At 31.8% G+C, this 23,385-nt stretch overlaps 1 protein-coding gene across 2 annotated transcripts in view; it reads left to right on the top strand.

Moving 5' to 3' along the window:
• The window catches only part of sptbn4b (spectrin, beta, non-erythrocytic 4b), a 190,293-nt gene extending 177,798 nt beyond the window's left edge, over positions 1-12,495 (top strand). For both annotated transcript variants that reach the window (XM_072914973.1, XM_061972189.1), the window contains exons 41-42: positions 9,533-9,575; positions 9,654-12,495. In XM_072914973.1, coding sequence (XP_072771074.1) covers positions 9,533-9,575; positions 9,654-9,962 — 352 coding nt within the window. In that variant the 3' untranslated portion in view covers positions 9,963-12,495. The remainder of the gene's footprint in view (positions 1-9,532; positions 9,576-9,653) is intronic.
• The last annotated feature ends 10,890 nt before the right edge of the window (positions 12,496-23,385 follow it).

Here is a 23,385-nt window from a genome sequence, read left to right as displayed (position 1 = left end):
AAACCAGCGTGATGTGGGCGCGCATGGAGTCGTATATCAACATGGACGGAGCTGCGTGAAAAAAGCCACCCGGCCTCTTCGCGTAAACTTACCTTAACCACTCGCTCATCTTTTCTTCATCCATCCATCCCTTCGAGTTAGCTTTTATGATGACGCTGGCTGGAAAGGTCTCTTTTGGCAAGGTCTTCCTTTTGAATATCACCATGGGTGGAAGTTTCTGGCCATTAGCATGGCAAGCTAGAACCACAGTGAAGGATGACTTCTCATTCCCTGTGGTGCGAATATTCACCGTACGTGCTCCCGTTGTATCCACAGTGCGGTTCACAGGAATATCAAAAGTCAGTGGAACCTCGTCCATGTTGATAATGTTCTCTGGCCGGATCTTTTTTTCAGCTATCTTGTTTTTACAATATGCACGGAAAGTAGCCAGCTTTTCTTGAAAGTCTTTAGGCAGTTGCTGTGAAATAGTAATCCGAGAGATTGCGTCTTTTCATGAACCGGAAACCTGTCGCTTAGTAGGAGCCATTTTGTGGTCTTTACAGATGTAAACACACAAAGGAAATGAAACGTAATATCCGCGCGCTTCTTCTTCTTCTACGCGGGCGGGTGGTTGCTTACAGTAGAAGAAGAAGCGCTTCCTGTTCTATGGGGGCGGGTGCTTACCTTGGCGGTTGCTTGCGTAGAAGAAGAAGCACTTCCTCTTCTACGGGGAAAAAAGATGGCGGCTGTTTACCGTAGTTGCGAGACCGAAACTTTATGAAAATGAATCTTAATATTAATCCATATATAAAGCGCACCGGGTTATAAGCCGCACTGTCAGCTTTTGAGAAAATTTGTGGTTTTTAGGTGCGGCTAATAGTGCGGAAAATACGGTATTTGATGTTCAAACTCATAAACTTTATTTTTTTTTGGCAAATAATTAGAATTTCATGGCTGCAACACGTGCCAAAGTAGTTGGGAAAGGGCATGTTCACCACTGTGTTACATGGCCTTTCCTTTTAACAACACTCAGTAAACATTTGGGAACTGAGGAGACACATTTTTGAAGCTTCTCAGGTGGAATTCTTTCCCATTCTTGCTTGATGTACAGCTTAAGTTGTTCAACAGTCCGGGGGTCTCCGTTGTGCTATTTTAGGCTTCACACATTTTCAATGGGAGACAGGTCTGGACTACAGGCAGGCCAGTCTAGTACCCGCACTCTTTTACTATGAAGCCACGTTGATGTAACACGTGGCTTGGCATTGTCTTGCTGAAATAAGCAGGGGCGTCCATGGTAACTGTCACGTTCAAACACAGGACATCTATTACACAAGACAAAAGGCAAGGAATCAAACAGAGACATAATTAAATTTGGACTCAATATTGAGGAAAGACATGGCCGCTGCACTCTCTGCACAGTCCTGCACCACGCTCTGACGAAGAAGGTCTTCGTCTCCTCTTTTAATTCAGATGTTCCATGTTCACGCACCAACATATGTCACAGCAGGAATTGGGAGTATGTAAAACAGTCATTGTTTTCGGTCGCCTTGAAGTCCAAGAAGAGGACTTCTCGGGCTTGGGCTCTTCCTGGATCCAGTTGGGGCAGGTGTTGGAGGACAATGGACAACCCCTCCCGTCTCCTGTCCACAGCAACTTCAAGAGGGCAGCGGGTCGTAAATAGCGTTGACCAAATAGTTGGAAGAGAGTTTGGGAACCACTTCAAAGAGAGTTCGTTTAACACTTCAAAGAGAGTTCCTCCGGGAGTTGAGCAGATTCTGCCATCTGTCCGTGTTGAAATACCAGTGGAGTTTTACGAGCCTTCTTCCTCTTGTTAGGCCTCGAAATACAGCATTCATAATACAACTTTTCTTTTGTGATAACTTACAAACAATTATTCCAACAGTAACGTTGCTTGGATGGCAACATATGTTGCTCCAAAACCGGTATGTACCTTTCAGCATTAATGGCGCCTTCACAGATGTGTAAGTTACCCATGTCTTGGGCACTAATACACCCCCATACCATCACACATGCTGCCTTTTACACTTCGCGCCTAGAACAATCCGGATGGTTCTTTTCCTCTTTGGTCGGGAGGACACGACGTCCACAGTTTCCAAAAACAATTTGAAATGTGGACTCGTCAGACACTTTCCCACTTTGTATCAGTCCATCTTAGATGAGCTCAGGCCCAGCGAAGCCGACGGCGTTTCTGGGTGTTGTTGATAAACGGTTTTCACCTTGCATAGGAGAGTTTTAACTTGCACTTACAGATGTAGCGACCAACTGTAGTTACTGACAGTGGGTTTCTGAAGTGTTCCTGAGCCCATGTGGTGATATCCTTTACACACTGATGTCGCTTGTTGATGCAGTACAGCCTGAGGGATGGAAGGTCACGGGCTTAGCTGCTTACGTGCAGTGATTTCTCCAGATTCTCTGAACCCTTTGATGATATTACGGAGCGTAGATGGTGAAATCCCTGAATTCCTTGCAATAGCTGGTTGAGAAAGGTTTTTCTTAAACTGTTCAACAATTTGCTCACACATTTGTTGACAAAGTGGTGACCCTCGCCCCGTCCTTGTTTGTGAATGACTGAGCATTTCATGGAATCTACTTTTATACCCAATCATGGCACCCACCTGTTCCCAATTAGCCTGCACACCTGTGGGATGTTCCAAATAAGTGTTTGATGAGCATTCCTCAACTTTATCAGTATTTATTGCCACCTTTCCCAACTTTTTTGTCACGTGTTGCTGCCATCAAATTCTAAAGTTAATGATTATTTGCAAAAAAAAACATCAAATATGTTGTCTTTGTAGCATATTCAACTGAATATGGCTTGAAAAGGATTTGCAAATCATTGTATTCCGTTTATATTTACATCTAACACAATTTCCCAACTCATATGGAAACGGGGTTTGTATTATTTTTAACTGGTCTAAAGTCTCAGAAGAGTGTCCAGCTAATCTAAAGTCTTTCAAGACTCTTTGCATGGACCAACATTTTTTCAAAGACTATTCAGCTGCTACAGAAAGTATCTAAAGACTTCTCAGTTGGTTCCCCAAAGTCTCTTGAGACTTTTCAAGTGATCCAAAGTCTTAGAAGAGTGTCGAGCTAATCTAAAAGTCTTTCCACACTCCTTACTTTGACCAAACGTTTCCGAAGACTATTTAGTTGGCACAAAACGTATCTAAAGAAGTATCTAAAGACTTGTCAGTTGGTTCCCCAATGTCTCCAAAAACTTTTCAACTGGTCCAAAGTCTCAGAAGACTGTTCAACTTGTCTAAAAAGCCATTCAAGACTCTTTAAGTGGACAAAAAGTCATCAAAGACTATTAAGTCTGTACTGAAAGTATCTAAAAGACTTATCAGCTGGTTCCCCAAAGTCTCAAAATACTTTTCAACTAGTCTGAAGTATAAATATTTAAATACTTTTTAAGTGGTTCAAAGTCTTAGAAAGTTGTTGAACTGGTATAACAAAGTCTTTAAAATATATTGACTTAGACCAAAAAGTATTCAAAGACTTTACGGGTAGTGAAGAATACATCTAAAGACTTGTCATTTGGTATCTCAAGGTCTCTAAATACTTGTCAATTGGTCCAAAGTCTCAGAAGAGTGTCTACTTGGTACAGAAAGTATCAAAATACTTATCAGCTGGTTACCCAAAGTCTCTAAAGACTTTTCAACTCGTCTATTAGAATACTGTTCAGCTGGTCCAAAAGGTTTTTCAAATCTCTTCACTTGGAACAAAAAGTCTCAATACTTTTTAGTTGCTACAGAAAATAATTAAATACTTTTCAATTCGTCCAAAGTCTTAGAAAACTGTTCAACTGGTGTAACAAAGTCTTTAAGGAATATTGACTTGGACCAAAAAGAATTCAAAGTCTATACAAGTAGTGAATAATATATCTAAAGACTTGTCATTTGGTCTCCCAAAGTCTTTAAATATTTTTCGACTGGTCCAAAGTCTCAGAATAGTGTCCACTTGGTCTAAAAATATTTCAAGACTTTTTACTTGGACCAACATTTCTTCAAAGACTATTCAGTTGGTACAGAAAGTATCTAAAGACTTATCAGGTGATTCTCTGAAGTCTCTTGAGACTTTTCAAGTGATCCAAAGTCTTAGAAGAGTGTCGAGCTAATCTAAAAGTCTTTCCACACTCCTTACTTTGACCAAACGTTTCCGAAGACTATTTAGTTGGCACAAAACGTATCTAAAGAAGTATCTAAAGACTTGTCAGTTGGTTCCCCAATGTCTCCAAAAACTTTTCAACTGGTCCAAAGTCTCTAAAGACTGTTCAACTTGACTAAAAAGCCATTCAAGACTCTTTAAGTGGACAAAAAGTCATCAAAGACTATTAAGTCTGTACTGAAAGTATCTAAAGACTTATCAGCTGGTTCTCCAAAGTCTCAAAATACTTTTCAACTGGTCTAAAGTCTCAGAAAAGTGATAACTTGGACCAAAAAGTCTCGAAAGACTTTAGTTGCCACAGAAAATTATTGAAATACTTTTCAAATGGTCCAAAGTCTTAGAAAGCTGGTCTAACAAAGTATTTAAAGTATATTGACTTCGACCAAAAAGTATTGAAAGACTTTACGGGTAGTGAAGAATATATCTAAAGACTTGTCATTTGGTCTCCCAAGGTCTTTAAATACTTTTCAATTGGTCCAAAGTCTTAGAAAAGTGTCTACTTGGTCTACAAGTCTTCCAAGACTTTTTGCTTGGACCGACATTTCTTCAAAGACTATTCAATTGCTTCAGAAAGTATCTAAAGACTTATCAGCTGGTTCCCTAACGTCTCAAAATACTTTTCATTCTATCAGAATACTGTTCAGCTGGTCCAAAAGGTTTTTCAAGACTCTTCACTTGGAACAAAAAGTCTCAAGACTTTTTAGTTGCTACAGAAAATAATTAAATACTTTTCAATTCGTCCAAAGTCTTAGAAAGCTGTTCAACTGGTGTAACAAAGTCTTTAAGGAATATTGACTTGGACCAAAAAGATTTCAAAGACTATACAAGTAGTGAATAATATATCTAAAGACTTGTCATTTGGTCTCCCAAAGTCTTTAAATATTTTTCAACTGGTCCAAAATCTCAGAAGAGTGTCCACTTGGTCTAAAAGTATTTCAAGACTCTTTACTTGGACCAACATTTCTTCAAAGATTATTCAGTTGGTACAGAAGGTATCTAAAGACTTATCAGCTGATTCTCTGAAGTCTCTTGAGACTTTTCAAGTGATCCAAAGTCTTAGAAGAGTGTCGAGCTAATCTAAAAGTCTTTCAAGACTCCTTACTTGGACCCAACGTTTCCAAAGACTATTTAGTTGGCACGAAACGTATCTAAAGAAGTATCTAAATAATTATCTAAAGACTTGTCAGTTGGTTCCCCAATGTCTCCAAAAACCTTTCAATAGGTCTCAGAAGACTGTTTAACTTGTCTAAAAAGCCTTTGAAGACTTTTTGATTGGACAAAAAGTCTTCAAAGACTATTAAGTCTGTACTGAAAGTATCTAAAGACTTATCAGCTGGTTCTCCAAAGTCTCAAAATACTTTTCAACTGGTCTAAAGTCTCAGAAAAGTGATAACTTGGACCAAAAAGTCTTGAAAGACTTTAGTTGCTACAGAAAATTATTGAAAGACATTTCAATTTGTCCAAAGTCTTAGAAAGCTGTTTAACTGGTCTAACAAAGTATTTAAAGTATATTGACTTAGACCAAAAAGTATTCAAAGACTTTACGGGAAGTGAAGAATATATCTAAAGACTTGTCATTTGGTCTCCCAAGGTTTTTAAATACTTTTCAATTGGTCCAAAGTCTCAGAAAAGTGTCTACTTGGTCTACAAGTCTTCCAAGACTTTTTGCTTGGACCGACATTTCTTCAAAGACTATTCAATTGGTTCAGAAAGTATCTAAAGACTTATCAGCTGGTTCCCCAAAGTCTCAAAATACTTTTCATTCTATCAGAATACTGTTCAGCTGGTCCAAAAGGTTTTTCAAGACTCTTCACTTGGAACAAAAAGTCTCAATACTTTTTAGTTGCTACAGAAAATAATTAAATACTTTTCAATTCGTCCAAAGTCTTAGAAAGCTGTTCAACTGGTGTAACAAAGTCTTTAAGGAATATTGACTTGGACCAAAAAGAATTCAAAGACTATACAAGTAGTGAATAATATATCTAAAGACTTGTCATTTGGTCTCCCAAAGTCTTTAAATATTTTTCAACTGGTCCAAAGTCTCAGAAGAGTGTCCACTTGGTCTAAAAGTATTTCAAGACTCTTTACTTGGACCAACATTTCTTCAAGGATTATTCAGTTGGTACAGAAAGTATCTAAAGACTTATCAGCTGATTCTCTGAAGTCTCTTGAGACTTTTCAAGTGATCCAAAGTCTTAGAAGAGTGTCGAGCTAATCTAAAAGTCTTTCCACACTCCTTACTTTGGCCAAACGTTTCCGAAGACTATTTAGTTGGCACAAAACTTATCTAAAGAAGTATCTAAAGACTTGTCAGTTGGTTCCCCAATGTCTCCAAAAACTTTTCAACTGGTCCAAAGTCTCAGAAGACTGTTCAACTTGTCTAAAAAGCCATTCAAGACTCTTTAAGTGGACAAAAAGTCATCAAAGACTATTAAGTCTGTACTGAAAGTATCTAAAGACTTATCAGCTGGTTCTCCAAAGTCTCAAAATACTTTTCAACTGGTCTAAAGTCTCAGAAAAGTGATAACTTGGACCAAAAAGTCTCGAAAGACTTTAGTTGCCACAGAAAATTATTGAAATACTTTTCAAATGGTCCAAAGTCTTAGAAAGCTGGTCTAACAAAGTATTTAAAGTATATTGACTTAGACCAAAAAGTATTCAAAGACTTTACGGGTAGTGAAGAATATATCTAAAGACTTGTCATTTGGTCTCCCAAGGTCTTTAAGTACTTTTCAACTGGTCCAAAGTCTCAGAAAAGTGTCTACTTGGTCTACAAGTCTTCCAAGACTTTTTGCTTGGACCGACATTTCTTCAAAGACTATTCAGTTGGTTCAGAAAGTATCTAAAGACTTATCAGCTGGTTCCCCAAAGTCTCAAAATACTTTTCATTCTATCAGAATACCGTTCAGCTGGTCCAAAAGGTTTTTCAAGACTCTTCACTTGGAACAAAAAGTCTCAAGACTTTTTAGTTGCTACAGAAAATAATTAAATACTTTTCAATTCGTCCAAAGTCTTAGAAAGCTGTTCAACTGGTGTAACAAAGTCTTTAAGGAATATTGACTTGGACCAAAAAGAATTCAAAGACTATACAAGTAGTGAATAATATATCTAAAGACTTGTCATTTGGTTTCCCAAAGTCTTTAAATATTTTTCAACTGGTCCAAAGTCTCAGAAGAGTGTCCACTTGGTCTAAAAATATTTCAAGACTTTTTACTTGGACCAACATTTCTTCAAATATTATTCAGTTGGTACAGAAAGTATCTAAAGACTTATCAGCTGATTCTCTGAAGTCTCTTGAGACTTTTCAAGTGATCCAAAGTCTTAAAAGAGTGTCGAGCTAATCTAAAAGTCTTTCCACACTCCTTACTTTGGCCAAACGTTTCCGAAGACTATTTAGTTGGCACAAAACTTATCTAAAGAAGTATCTAAAGACTTGTCAGTTGGTTCCCCAATGTCTCCAAAAACCTTTCAATTGGTTCAAAGTCTCAGAAGACTGTTCAACTTGTCTAAAAAGCCTTTCAAGACTTTTTGATTGGACAAAAAGTCTTCAAAGACTATTAAGTCTGTACTGAAAGTATCTAAAGACTTATCAGCTGGTTCTCCAAAGTCTCAAAATACTTTCCAACTGGTCTAAAGTCTCAGAAAAGTGATAACTTGGACCAAAAAGTCTCGAAAGACTTTAGTTGCTACAGAAAATTATTGAAAGACTTTTCAAGTGGTCCAAAGTCTTAGAAAGCTGGTCTAACAAAGTATTTAAAGTATATTGACTTAGACCAAAAAGTATTCAAAGACTTTACGGGTAGTGAAGAATATATCTAAAGACTTGTCATTTGGTCTCCCAAGGTCTCTAAATACTTTTCAATTGGTCCAAAGTCTTAGAAAAGTGTCTACTTGGTCTACAAGTCTTCCAAGACTCTTTGCTTGGACCGACATTTCTTCAAAGACTATTCAGTTGGTTCAGAAAGTATCTAAAGACTTATCAGCTGGTTCCCTAACGTCTCAAAATACTTTTCATTCTATCAGAATACTGTTCAGCTGGTCCAAAAGGTTTTTCAAACTCTTCACTTGGAACAAAAAGTCTCAAGACTTTTTAGTTGCTACAGAAAATAATTAAATACTTTTCAAGTCTTCCAAAGTCTCAAAAAGCTGTTGAACTGGTCTAACAAAGTATTTAAGGAATATTGACTTGGACCAAAAATAATTCAAAGACTGTATAGGTAGTGCAGAATATATCTAAAGACTTGTCATTTGGTCTCCCAAGGTCTTTAAATACTTTTCAACTGGTCCAAAGTCTCAGAAGAGTGTCCACTTGGTCTAAAAGTCTTTCAAAACTCTTTGCTTGGACCAACATTTCTTCAAAGTATTCAGTTGGTACAGAAAATATCTAAAGACTTATCATCTGGTTCCCAAGTCTCTAAAGACTTTTCAAGTGATCCAATGTCTTAGAAGAATGTCGATCTAATCTAAAAGTCTTTCAAGACTCCTTACATGGACCAAAAAGTCTCGAAAGACTTAGTTGGCACGAAACGTATCTAAAGAAGTATCTAAAGAATTATCTAAAGACTTGTCAGTTGGTTCCCCGATGTCTCCAAAAACGTTTCAACTGGTATAAAAAGCCTTTCAAGACTCTTCAATTGGACCAACAAGTCTTCAAAGACTATTAAGTCGGTACAGAACGTATCTAAAGTTCCCCAAAGTCGCAAAATACTTTTCAACTGGTCTAAAGTCTCAGAAAACTGTTCAGCTCTTTATTTGGACCAAAAATTCTCCAAAGACTTTTTAGTTGCTACAGAAAATGATTAAATACTTTTCAAGTGGTCCAAAGTCTTTCTGAGTCTTTGGACCACTTGAAAAGTATTCAGTACTCAGAAAGTTTCTAACCAAGTCTTTAGAGATTCTTTACTTTGACTTTAACTAAAGTTAAAGTAGCAATGATTGTCACACACACACTAGGTGTGGTGGAATGTGTCCTCTGCATTTGACCCATCCCCCTTGTTCACCCCCTGGGAGGTGAGGGGAGCAGTGAGCAGCAGCGTTGGCCGTGCCCGGGAATCATTTTTGGTGATTTAACCCCCAATTCCAACCCTTGATGCTGAGTGCCAAGCAGGGAGGTAATGGCTCCCATTTTTATAGTCTTTGGTATGACTCGGCCGGGGTTTGAACTCACAACCTACCCATCTCAGGGCGGACACTCTAACCACTAGGCCACTGAGTAGGTTATCTATCTATCTGAGGAAGTCACACCGGTTCCGGTTCTTTGAGGTGTCTTCAGTTGGTCCAATGAGTCTTATCAGTCTCTTGAACTGGTCCAAAGTCTTCTGTTGTCATGTGAAGTCGACATGATGGTCCTCTGCTCTGGTCACAGGACAAAAGACGGCAGCGAGTTCTTGTTCCACGCAAAAGACGAGGTGAGTTTTACTCTTGACCCCCACGAGCATCTCGTGGGCTTTGTGACCTCTGACCCGGCTTGTCCTGTGGGTGGCCAGGAGGACCTGAAGACGTGGGTGAGCAGCATCAGCAGCACCATCGGCGAGCACCAGGACCTGTCCAAGGGCGGACTGCCCCAAGCAACTACCTCATCCACCGACGAGGGCACGCGCCGCGACGGCAGCAAGGCCGGCTCGGAGCGCGGCGGCGAGCGCTCGGACCGCGCCGACCGCATCGAGCGGGACAAGGAGAAGGACAAGGACAAGGACAAGGACAAGGACAAGGACAGGGGGCGGGAGAAGGACAGGGGTGAGAGGTCGGGCAAGGCGGAGACAAAGCGCTCGGAGAAGAGCGGCAAGAAAAAATGATGAGCCCCGCCTCCTTTCCCCCCCCCTCCCTCCCTCCAATGTGGGCGAAAGCTGACATGCAGGAAGGAAGAACTTGAACTCGACTGACTTCTTCTTCTCTTCCTGCCCCTCAACACAAGGCTCCGCCCCCTGCTGGCCGTCCAGGGAAGTGCGGAGGAAGGTTTGCCAGATAGAAGCTAAAGTAGCTCGCGCTGTCCCATTTGTGTGTGTGCGTGCGTGTGTGTGTACGTGTGTGTGTGTGTGTGTGTGCGTTAGTAAGCAAGCTCTCTATGCCAAACTGAATGAATGCTAACATGCTAGTCCTGTCTTGACTGTTATCACGAGCACTGTTTGTTTTTTCTACACACTCTTCATTTGTCATCCCCCCTAATCAGCGGCATCCTTTCAACGGCCTCTCTCACGGGGACCCTCGATTGTGCGTGTCCGTCACAGCGCTCAGGTTTCTCCCACTGTTGTCAGCGTCACGTGACTTAAAACGTCTTCCAAGGCACGAGGCGGAGGGGCGGCGACCCCTTTCCGGTGTCGGCGGCGGCGGCGGGTGCAAGCGAGAAGACGGACGAGTGGGTCAGTCATTTAGACAACAATCAGAAGCAGGACTGCTTCAGCTGTGGTGATGTTGCGTGTCAGCCCGGGTGGGAAACCAAGTGTTGTTTTGGTTCCTGCCTTCAAACGTGCCACTCGGCCCCAAATTGCTTTAAGGTAACATGTATTGTACAAGAGTGAAGTACGCCAACAGTACAAAACAAACATTGTGTGCGATGCTAACACCCTCAAAAACGCATTTCTAGGGCGCCTAGTGTTGGCGAGACACACCCAGAACAAACTTTTTTTTACAGCACTGTGAATTTTTGGAACGTCGCACAAAATAAATATGGAGGGAAATGACTGCCAAAACTCCACAAACACGCTAAAATGTTTTTACTCACGCCCGACTTTACGACAATGAAAAAAGGTATCTAGTGCTTGAACCGAAAATAAACAAAGGTAAGAAAAGGCTATCGGCTACAAAGTAAACAAAAACGGAATGCTGGACGACAGCAAAGACTTACTGAGGAGCAAAGACAGCATCCACAATGTATATTTGATCACGACATGACGATCAACAATGTCCCCACAAAGAAGGATAATAACGACTGAAATGTTCTCGATTGCTAAAGCAAAGTAGATGCGGGAAATATCGCTCAAAAGGAGGACATGAAACTGCTACAGGGAAATACCAAAAAAAAAAGACAAGGCCACCAAAACAGGAGTGCAAGACAAGAATTAAAACACAACACACAGGAAAAAAACTCAAAATAAGTCACGGCGTGATGTGACAGGTCGACATTTGCAAGTAAAAAATATTTTTGCATTGATTGATTGAAACTTGTATTAGTAGATTGCACAGTACGAGTACATATTCCGTACAATTGACCACTAAATGGTAAACACCCCAATAAGTTTCTCAACTTGTTTGCAAGTGTACAAACGCTTTTCTGCAAGTAAGTCGGGGTCCACTTAAATTGACTCATGGTAAAGTGTGACAACGTTTGCTAGTAAAACAAACAAATTGCAAGTAACAACAATTTTCTGCAAGCAAAAAAGTATTCGCAAGTATAACAATAATTTCAGAAGTAAAAAAGAACGTGATTTGCAAGTGATAAAAAAATTTCTGCGAGCAAAAAAATGTTTCGCAAGTATAACAAACATTTTCGGTCAATTCAAAAATGTATTTGCAAATAAAAAATGTTTTTATTTATTTAATTACAAAAACAATTTGCAAGTGTACAAACGCTTTTCTGCAAGTAAGTCGGGGTCCACTTAAATTGATTCATGGTAAAGTGTGACAATGATTGCTAGTAAAACAAACAAATTGCAAGTAACAACAATTTTCTGCAAGCAAAAAAGTATTCGCAAGTATAACAATAATTTCAGAAGTAAAAAAGAACGTGATTTGCAAGTGATAAAAAAAATTCTGCAAGCAAAAAATGTTTCGCAAGTATAACAAACATTTTCGGTCAATTCAAAAATGTATTTGCAAATAAAAAATGTTTTTATTTATTTAATTACAAAAACAATTTGCAAGTGTACAAACGCTTTTCTGCAAGTAAGTCGGGGTCCACTTAAATTGATTCATGGTAAAGTGTGACAATGATTGCTAGTAAAACAAACAAATTGCAAGTAACAACAATTTTCTGCAAGCAAAAAAGTATTCGCAAGTATAACAATAATTTCAGAAGTAAAAAAGAACGTGATTTGCAAGTGATAAAAAAAATTCTGCAAGCAAAAAATGTTTCGCAAGTATAACAAACATTTTCGGTCAATTCAAAAATGTATTTGCAAATAAAAAATGTTTTATTTATTTAATTACAAAAACAATTTGCAAGTGTACAAACGCTTTTCTGCAAGTAAGTCGGGCTCCACTTAAATTGATTCATGGTAAAGTGTGACAATGTTTGCTAGTAAAACAAACAAATTGCAAGTAACAACAATTTTCTGCAAGCAAAAAAGTATTTGCAAATATAACAATAATTTTTGTTCAATAAAGTAAAAACATTTTTTTTCAACTATAAATACAATTTTATGCATATAAAAAAAACGATTTGCAAGGACAAGCACCATTTTTCTTCAATTAAAAAAACGACTTAAAGTTTAAAAAAAATGTTTCTTCAATTAAAAAATTAATTCACAAGTAAAAAAAAAAAGATTGGCAAGTTAAAAAAAAAGCATTTTCTTCAATTATAAATTGTTTTGCTAGTATACAAATGCTTTTTCCGCAAGTAAAAAAACTATTTGCAAGTATACAAACCATGTTCTGCATGCAAAAAACAATGTATGAATAAACACAATTTTCTTCCATTAAAAAAATATATATATTCGCAAGTAAAAAAAAACAATTTCCTTAATTAAAAAAAAAATTGGAAGTAAAAAAAACAATTTTCTGTGAGCAATAAACATTTTTGTTCAATTAAAAAAATGATTTACAACAACAACAATTTTATTCAATTATAGAAACTATTTGCAAGTATACAAACAATTTTCTGCAAGTAAAAAAAATTTGTTAGTTCAAAAAAAAAATTCTTCAAGTAAAAAAAAAAAAGGATTTGCAAGTGAAAAAACATTTCTGCAAGCTAAAAAGATATTTGCAAGTATAAAATTTTTGGGTTAAATTAAAAAAAAGATTTGCAACTAAAAGAAAAACAATTTTCTTCACTTATAAAAACAATTTTCAAGTATAGAAATGCTTTTCTGCAAGTAAAAAAACGATTCGCAAGTATAAAAAAAAATTCTGCAACTAAAAAACAATGTGCATGTAGAAACAATTTTTTTAAATTAAAAAACATTATTTGCAAATTTAGAAAAAACTATTTCCTTAAATTACAAAACAATTTGCAAGTTAAAAAAAAAGTTCTGAAAGCAATTTTTTTTTAATTGTTCCATTAAAATAATGATTCACAAGTAAAAAAACAACACTAATTGTATTCAATTATAAAAACTACATGCAAGTATACAAACGATTTTCTGCAAGTAAAAAACTAATTCACAAGAATAAACACACTTTTCTTCAACTAAAAACAATTCACAAGTAAAATAAAATCATTTGCAAGTTAAAAGAAAAACTTTCTGCAAGCAAAAAAATTACTCGCAAGTATAAAAAATATTTTTTGTTCTATTAAAAAAAAGATTCACAAGTAGCAAAACAATTTTATTCAATTATAAACAATTGGCAAGTATTCAAATAATTTTCTGCATGTAAAAAAACGATTCACAAGTTAAAAATAATTCTTCAGTCAAAAAACTATTCAGAAGTAAAAAAAAAAAAACGTGATTTGCAAGTGATAAAAATTTTCTGCAAGCAAAAAATGTTTCGCAAGTACAACAAACATTTTCGGTCAATTCAAAAATGTATTTGCAAATTTAAAAAATTATTATTTCTTTAATTACAAAAACAATTTGCAAGTATACAAACGCTTTTCTGCAAGTAAAAAAAATGATTCGCAAGTATAAAAACAATGTGCATGCATAAACACAATTGTATTCAATTAAAAAACGTTTAGCAAGTAAAAAAATGAACAATTCTTAAAAAAATAATTTCTGCAAGCAAAAAAATTACTCGCAAGTATAAAAAACATTTTTGTTCCATTAGAAAATGATTCACAAGTAAAAAAAAAACTATTTTATTTAATTATAAAAACAAATTGCAAGTATACTCATTTCTGAAAGTAGAAAACAATGTGCATGTATAACACGATTTTCTTCAATTAAAAAAAAAAGATCCGTAAGTAAAAAAACAACAACAATTTTATTCAATTATAAAAACAATTTATACAATTTTCTTCAAGTAAAAAAACGAATTTGCAAGTATAAACACAATTTTATTCAATTAAAAACAATTAACAAGTACAAAAACTTTTTGCAAGTCAAAAAAATGATTAGCAAGTAAAAAAAAACACATTTTTGTTTAATTAAAAAAGAACAATTCCCAAGTAAAAAACTGTTCTCCTTTGTTATTTTTGGCAGACGGCACCATGCGCAAATAACAATTGCTCTGACTTTAAATGAACTCATCAGCACCACCTGTTGTTGTAGAGTGTGAATTATGGCTGCTGTGAATGCAAGTTTGTGAAATATTACTTGCAAATCATTTTTAATTGAAGAAATTTGTTTGTTTTTTTAACTGCAAATCATTGAGTAAAAACGTTTTTGTGTATTTGGAGTTTTGGCAGTAATTTCACTCCATATGAGTACAAAACAAACATTGTGTGCTGTCTAAAAACTATGCTAACACCCTCAAAAATGTATTTGTAAGGCACCTCACACTAGCAAACGCTCCTAAAACAAACTTAGCTTCTTTCACGGCACTGTGACTTTTTAAAACTCTACACACAAAAAATATGGGGCGTTTTGTTTCTGACACGGACATGATCAAGCTTATCTTCTTTTCCGTTGTTTTTAGGACTCTCCGCGCACGTTTTGCGTGCGAAGTGCGAACGCAGTCATTTTTCCCGCGCATGTCCGCCACAACTAGCAAGGAGAAGGAGGTGTAAATGTTGTGAGAATGAGGAAATGATGCGATGCTGATGTCACATTTGGACGCCAACAACCTCAAAACAGACTGCACATGAAAAAAAGCAGCCGAATTGTTCTTTTCCTGCGGGCCTCGGCGTGGCAGCTGAGATGGAATGATGAATAAAATACGTTTTGGTTTATCAATAAAACACTCACGTCGTCTTATTGTACAAGTTTGTATTGATTTGTGTCAGGTTCAAACACTGATGACATTTATTAAACAAGACAAGAAGCAAGGAATCAAACAGAGGCAGAATTCAATGTTGCTCGATTGAGGAGAAACGTGTCAACCTGTAACCTCTTACAGTGTCACCCACGCTCTGGCGAAAGATTGTATGCCACCTCTTTTTATTTGGACTTTCCCTGTATACATAACATCTGTTTCTAAAGGAATGGGGAGTATGTAAACAGTCATTGTTTTCGGTCCTTTTCCACCACTTGTGGCAGTAATGACAATATCAAACAAACAGAAGAAGTCTGGCACGAAAGTCATAGAGAAGTTTCTGAAGCGCAAAAATTATGACTAAAGTGTTAAAGCTGTGATTTAAAAAAAAAAAATTTACTTTTAAAATTGTTTTTTAATTTTTGTAAAAAAAAATTTAATTTTTTTAATTTCTTTAAAAATGTCGACTTTTTTTTATTTTTTCAATTTTTTTTATTTTCTTTAAAAAAAAAATTTTTTATTTTTTTTTTTTAATTTTTTTTTTTTTAAATTAAAATATTTTTATTTTTTTTTTAATATTTTTAACTTTTTTTTAAAACTTTTTTTAAACTTTTTATTTAACTTTTTTAAAACTATTTTTAACTTCTTTTTTTTTAAATTTACCCTAACCCTAACCCTAACCCTAGCCCTCGCCCTAACCTTAACCCTAACCCTAGCCCTAACCCTAACCCTAACCCTAACCCTAACCCTACCCTAAAAAAAAATGTTAATTGTTAAAATTGTTTAAAAAAATCAAAAAAAATTAAAATTGTTTAAAATTGTTTTTAAAAAATTAAAAAAAATTTAAAAACATTAAAACAATTTTTTTTAAAATAAAAAAAATTAAAAACATTTTTAAAAAGTTAAAAAAATTTGAAAATCATTTTTTACCTTGAAAATCATTTTTACCCTTGAAAAAAAAAGTTACCTTGGAAAAAAAATTTTACCTTGAAAATTATGTTTTACCTTGAAAAAAGTGTTTTACCTTGAAAAAAAAAATGTACCTTGAAATTTTTTTTTCAAGGTTAAACAGATGATTTTCAAGGTAACATTTTTTTACCCTAACCCTAACCCTAGCCCTAACCCTAACAATGTTAATTGTTAAAATTGTTTAAAAAAATCAAACATTTTTAAAATTGTTTAAAATTGTTTTAAAAAAATTAAAAAAGATTTAAAAAAATTTAAAGAATTTAAAAAAGTTAAAAACGTTGAAAAAGTTAAAAACGTTAAAAATTTAAAAAAATTAAATAAAAATTTTAAAACATTTTTAAAAAGTTAAAAAAATTTGAAAATCATTTTTTACCTTGAAAATCATTTTTACCTTGAAAAAAAAAATTACCTAGAAACTTTTTTTTTACCTTGAAAATCATTTTTTACCTTGAAAATCATGTTTTTACTTAAAACACTTTATTTTTATTTTTAAATTATTTTTTACTTTAGAATTTTAAATTTTTTTTGTAAATTTTTTAAAAATTTCTACATTTTTTTTATTTTTTCAAATTTTTTTATTTTTAAATTTATTTTTTTTTATTTTAATTTATTTTTTTTTTTTTTAAATATTTTTAGTTCTTTTTAAATATTTTTAACTTTTTTTTAACCTTTTTTTTTAAAAGTTTTTTTTAAAGTTTTTTTTTTACTTTTTTTTTACTTTTAAATTTTTTTTTTACCCTAACCCTAGCCCTAACCCTAACCCTAAAAAAATGTTAATTGTTAAAATTGTTTAAAAAAATCTAAACATTTTAAAAATGTTTAAAATTGTTTTAAAAAAAATTAAAAAAAAAAATTTAAAATTTAAAAAAAAAAAAAAAAATTTAATTTTTTTTAAAAAAAGTTAAAAAAAATTTAAAAAAATTAAAACATTTAAAAACATTTTTAAAAAGTTAAAAACATTTGAAAATCATTTTTTACCTTGAAAATCATTTTTACCCTTCAAAAAAAAATTTTACCTTGAAAATTTTTTTTTACCTTGAAAATGATTTTTTACCTTGAAAAAAATGTTTTACCTTGAAAAAAAAAATTTACTTTGAAATTTTTTTTTACCTTGAAAATCATGTTTACCTTGAAAATCATTTTTAACCTTGAAAAATAAAATTTACCTTGAAAAATTTTTTTTACCTTAAATCATTTTTTACCTTGAAAATCATGTTTTAACTTAAAACACTTTTTTAGTTTTTTTTTTAGTTTTTTTTAATTTTGAAAATTTTTTTTTAATTTTTGTAAAAAAAAATTAATTTTTTAAATTTTTTAAAAAATTTCTACAATTTTTTTTATTTTTTAAATATTTTTTTATTTTTAATTAAATTAAAAAAAAAATTTTTTAATACATGTTTAATTTTTTTTTAAATATTTTTAATTTTTTTTTAATATTTTTAACTTTTTTTTAACTTTTTTCTAACTTTTTTTTAAAAAATTTAACTTTTTTTAAACTTTTTTTTAACTTTTAAAAAAAATGTTTACCCTAACCCTAACCCTAGCCCTAACCCTAACCCTAACCCTAAAAAAAAATGTTAATTGTTAAAATAGTTTAAAAAAATCAAAAAAATTTAAAATTGTTTAAAATTGTTTTAAATTTAATTTTTTTTAAAAAAGTTTAAAAAAAAAAATTGTTTTTTGATTTTTTACCTTGAAAAAAATGTTTTACCTTGAAAAAAAAAATTTACCTTGAAATTTCTTTTTACCTTGAAAATCATGTTTACCTTGAAAATCATTTTTAACCTTGAAAAATAAAATTTACCTTGAAATTTTTTTTTTACCTTAAATCATTTTTTACCATGAAAATCATGTTTTAACTTAAAACACTTTTGTTTGTTTTTTATTTGTTTTTAATTTTGAATTTTTTTTTAAATTTTTGTAAAAAAAAATTAATTTTTTAAATTTTTTAAAAAATTTCTACAATTTTTTTTATTTTTTAAATATTTTTTATTTATTTATTTTTTTTATTTTTTTTATTTTTTTTATAAATTAAAAAAAAAAAATTAAATATTTTTATTTTTTTTTTAATATTTTTAACTTTTTATTTAACTTTTTTTAAACTATTTTTAACTTTTTTTTTTTTAATTTACCCTAACCCTATCCCTAACCCTAGCCCTCGCCCTAACCTTAACCCTAACCCTAGCCCTAACCCTAACCCTAACCCTAACCCTAACCCTACCCTAAAAAAAAATTGTAACTGTTAAAATTGTTTAAAAAAATCAAAAAAAATTAAAATTGTTTAAAATTGTTTTTAAAAAATTAAAAAAAAATTAAAAACATTAAAACAATTTTTAAAAAAATAAAAAAATTTAAAAACATTTTTAAAAAGTTAAAAAAATTTGAAAATCATTTTTTACCTTGAAAATCATTTTTACCCTTGAAAAAAAAAGTTACCTTGGAAAAAAAATTTTACCTTGAAAATTATGTTTTACCTTGAAAAAAGTGTTTTACCTTGAAAAAAAAAATGTACCTTGAAATTTTTTTTTCAAGGTTAAACAGATGATTTTCAAGGTAACATTTTTTTACCCTAACCCTAACCCTAGCCCTAACCCTAACAATGTTAATTGTTAAAATTGTTTAAAAAAATCAAACATTTTTAAAATTGTTTAAAATTGTTTTAAAAAAATTAAAAAAGATTTAAAAAATTTTAAAGAATTTAAAAAAGTTAAAAACGTTGAAAAAGTTAAAAACGTTAAAAATTTAAAAAAATTAAATAAAAATTTTAAAACATTTTTAAAAAGTTAAAAAAATTTGAAAATCATTTTTTACCTTGAAAATCATTTTTACCTTGAAAAAAAAAATTACCTAGAAACTTTTTTTTTACCTTGAAAATCATTTTTTACCTTGAAAATCATGTTTTTACTTAAAACACTTTATTTTTATTTTTAAATTATTTTTTACTTTAGAATTTTAATTTTTTTTTGTAAATTTTTTAAAAATTTCTACATTTTTTTTATTTTTTCAAATTTTTTTTTTTTTTAATTTTTTTTTTGTTTTTTTTTTGTTTTTAATTTATTATTATTTTTTTTTTAAATATTTTTAGTTCTTTTTAAATATTTTTAACTTTTTTTTAACCTTTTTTTTTAAAAGTTTTTTTTAAAGTTTTTTTTACTTTTTTTTTACTTTTAAATTTTTTTTTTACCCTAACCCTAACCCTAACCCTAACCCTAAAAAAATGTTAATTGTTAAAATTGTTTAAAAAAATCTAAACATTTTAAAAATGTTTAAAATTGTTTTAAAAAAATTAAAAAAAAAAATTAAAAATTTAAAAAAAAAAAAAAAAAATTATTTTTTTTTAAAAAAAGTTAAAAAAAATTTAAAAAAATTAAAACATTTAAAAACATTTTTAAAAAGTTAAAAACATTTGAAAATCATTTTTTACCTTGAAAATCATTTTTACCCTTCAAAAAAAAATTTTACCTTGAAAATTTTTTTTTACCTTGAAAATGATTTTTTACCTTGAAAAAAATGTTTTACCTTGAAAAAAAAAATTTACTTTGAAATTTTTTTTTACCTTGAAAATCATGTTTACCTTGAAAATCATTTTTAACCTTGAAAAATAAAATTTACCTTGAAAAAATTTTTTTACCTTAAATCATTTTTTACCTTGAAAATCATGTTTTAACTTAAAACCCTTTTTTAGTTTTTTTTTTAGTTTTTTTTAATTTTGAATTTTTTTTTTAATTTTTGTAAAAAAAAATTAATTTTTTAAATTTTTTAAAAAATTTCTACAATTTTTTTTATTTTTTAAATATTTTTTTATATTTAATTAAATTAAAAAAAAAATTTTTTATACATGTTTATTTTTTTTTATTATTTTTTTAATTTTTTTTTAATATTTTTAACTTTTTTTTAACTTTTTTCTAACTTTTTTTTAAAAAATTTAACTTTTTTTAAACTTTTTTTTAACTTTTAAAAAAAATGTTTACCCTAACCCTAACCCTAGCCCTAACCCTAACCCTAACCCTAAAAAAAAATGTTAATTGTTAAAATAGTTTAAAAAAATCAAAAAATTTTAAAATTGTTTAAAACTGTTTTAAATTTAATTTTTTTTTAAAAAGTTTTAAAAAAAAAATTGTTTTTTGATTTTTTACCTTGAAAAAAATGTTTTACCTTGAAAAAAAAAATTTACCTTGAAATTTCTTTTTACCTTGAAAATCATGTTTACCTTGAAAATCATTTTTAACCTTGAAAAATAAAATTTACCTTGAAATTTTTTTTTTACCTTAAATCATTTTTTACCATGAAAATCATGTTTTAACTTAAAACACTTTTGTTTGTTTTTTATTTGTTTTTAATTTTGAAATTTTTTTTAAATTTTTGTAAAAAAAAATTAATTTTTTAAATTTTTTAAAAAATTTCTACAATTTTTTTTATTTTTTAAATATTTTTTATTTATTTTTTTTTTTTTTTTTTTTTATAAATTTAAAAAAAAAAATTAAATATTTTTATTTTTTTTTTAATATTTTTAACTTTTTTTTAACTTTTTTTAACTTTTTTTTAAAAAATTTAACTTTTTTTAACTTTTTTTTTACTTTTAAAAAAATGTTTTACCCTAACCCTAACCCTAACCCTAAAAAAAAATGTTAATTGTTAAAATAGTTTAAAAAAATCAAAACATTTTAAAATTGTTTAAAATTGTTTTAAAAAAAAATTTTTAAATTTAAATTTTTTTAAAAAAGTTAAAAAAAATAAAAAATAAAAAAAATTTTTTTTAACATTTTTAAAAAGTTAAAATCCCTCAGGCTTGGGCTGGTCCTGGCTTCAGCTTGAGCAGGTCTTGGATGACAATAGATAATCCCCTCTCGTCTCCTCCCATCGTACACAATGGAATTTTCCAAGCCTTTGCTTGGTGCAACAAAGACAGCCTCTTGTCTGTTCATTGGGAACTCAGAGAACGGAAAGTTTTTTGATAATTTACATACAATTTTTCTGACAATTTGTTACATAAAGAAACATTGCGTGGTCACATTACCACCAATTTGGCCTTTGTGAAAAGGAGTTGGAAGAAGCAGAGCTTATTTACTGTCTATTACTGATATTTTGTTTGCATTTAATCTTTCACATGGTGCCACTTACAATAATTAATTTGCTTAAAAGTTGCGTACTGTGTTACTTATCCAAAAATTAAGATGTTAACATGATTTAAATGACAGTAAATACAATAGAAATAGATCAAACTAATGTTAATTATAGAATAAGTCAGACTTGTATTTATTGGCCAAGTACTTTTAACACGCAAGGAATTTGACTTGGTAGACGGTGCTCTCTTTGTTCAATGCAAGAAACAGGAAAAAAGGAAACAACTACAAGAGAGCGCCATCTTGGTATAAAACAAGTGGGAAACATTAAAGAGCACAAAGGACATTAAAGACATTAAAAGAGCACAGAGCTGATGCAACAAGCTAACTTTTTTCTTCCATTTCTACATACAGCTACCAAAGTAAAGCAATGAAAAAAAACCAAAAATGAGCAATAAATAAGGCCTGTTATCTTAGGATAGGATAGACTTTGTCAAGACTTGGTCCGGGGTGTGTGCTTTTCCAGGATGCAACGGAAAGTTGGCTCGTGCAAGACGGGAATGAAGGTACATGATTTATTATTATCAAAAAAAAGGAATAAATGAAAGCGCGCACAGTGGCGGAGAATAAACTATGAAACCAAAAGACTATAGCAAAAAAGTACAAAAAAACACGCACAATGGCGGGGAACAAACTATGAAACCAAAAAGACTATAAATATGGAACAAAAACTTACTTGGCTTGGACAAAAGTCGTTGCTTGAGGAATTGACATGAAAAGAAGTATCAGGCATGAACAGAGCATAAATGTGTTGTGAGGTCGTCAGGACGAACAACAGAAAATGAATGAACTTAAATACTATGGACATGATTAGTGAAAGCAGGTGCGTGACTCAAAACGTGAAACAGGTGCGTGACGTGACAGGTGAAAACTAATGGTTGCTATGGTGACAAACAAGAGTGCACAATGAGTCCAAACGTGGAACAGGTGAAACTAATGGGGTAATCATGGAAACAAGACAAGGGAGTGAAAAGACAGAAACTAAAGAGTCCTATAACTAAACAAAAACATGACTTAACACAAAACATGATTACACAGACATGACAGACTTGATTTATCCCAAATTGGGGAAACGATGTGCAGGTACAAAAACTCCACAAACAATAAGGTAAAAAAATAATAATAATTTGAAAACAAATGGGAAACATCAAAGAACAGAAGGGACATAAAAAACACAAAGCTGCCTCTTCAGCGGCGCCACACAGCCATTTTACAAAGGTAAAATGGCGGGAAAAAAACTAAAAATGTGCAATTTTACATATTACGCACACTCGATACGCAACATGCATAGACGCACAACAAAACAAAAACACAATTTCAAGGTCACACACTGTACACGGCAGAGCTCCGCAGCACGGCCAGATCCAGGAACAGGTCCAACAAAGCAACCAAGAGAGCCGACTCCATCGTAGGCTGCCCACTAGTTTTTGGCCAATTACGAATGATAATTGTCCTCATCTGTTGGTATGTTATGATAACTAAATAGTGACCCAATGTAAAGTAAACAGCTAATGTAATTATAATAAATAAAGAAATGGTGAAAAAATTGTTGTATTAATATACTTCTGTCAACTAAAATAAAATTTTCAGGGGTGTCTAAACCTTCCACCAGGGCCACATACAGAAAGATTTAAGCATTAGGAGGGGGATTATATATATATATAGATATATTGTCGGAGGCAGATATTTACATATATCCGTATTTAAGTGTTACTTCTTTATTTTCATAATCATATTACAAAACAGCTAGTGTTTTTCTTCCAATTGTGGTCTTTTGGTTGTCTGCAAATACTGTGTGCTAACCTTGACTATGGAATGTAAGGAGGAGAGATAATCCTTCTCCTTATCTCTTCTTGTGTCCAGCTGCGGAGAACAATGGGCATGTGTTTGGGCTGGAAAGACAAGACAGCGAGGGTGGGAGGGAGAGAGACTTTATAGAATAGAAGGTTTCCATATTTTAGATCAGACCATTTTAGCTGCGCGATTGAATGTCCTATGCTGGACTGGTCTCATTATATTTACAAAGCTTTGCAAATATATTACAAAATACCTATTCTGTCTCTGGTGGTTCTTCTACTCAGCTTTAAGTGTCGTAAAGAGCTTGGGAGCGACCAGAAAC

The sequence above is a fragment of the Nerophis lumbriciformis genome, linkage group LG17 (genome assembly GCF_033978685.3).
Source record: "Nerophis lumbriciformis linkage group LG17, RoL_Nlum_v2.1, whole genome shotgun sequence".
Lineage (NCBI taxonomy): Eukaryota > Metazoa > Chordata > Actinopteri > Syngnathiformes > Syngnathidae > Nerophis > Nerophis lumbriciformis.
This window is presented reverse-complemented; position numbering and strand designations above follow the sequence as displayed.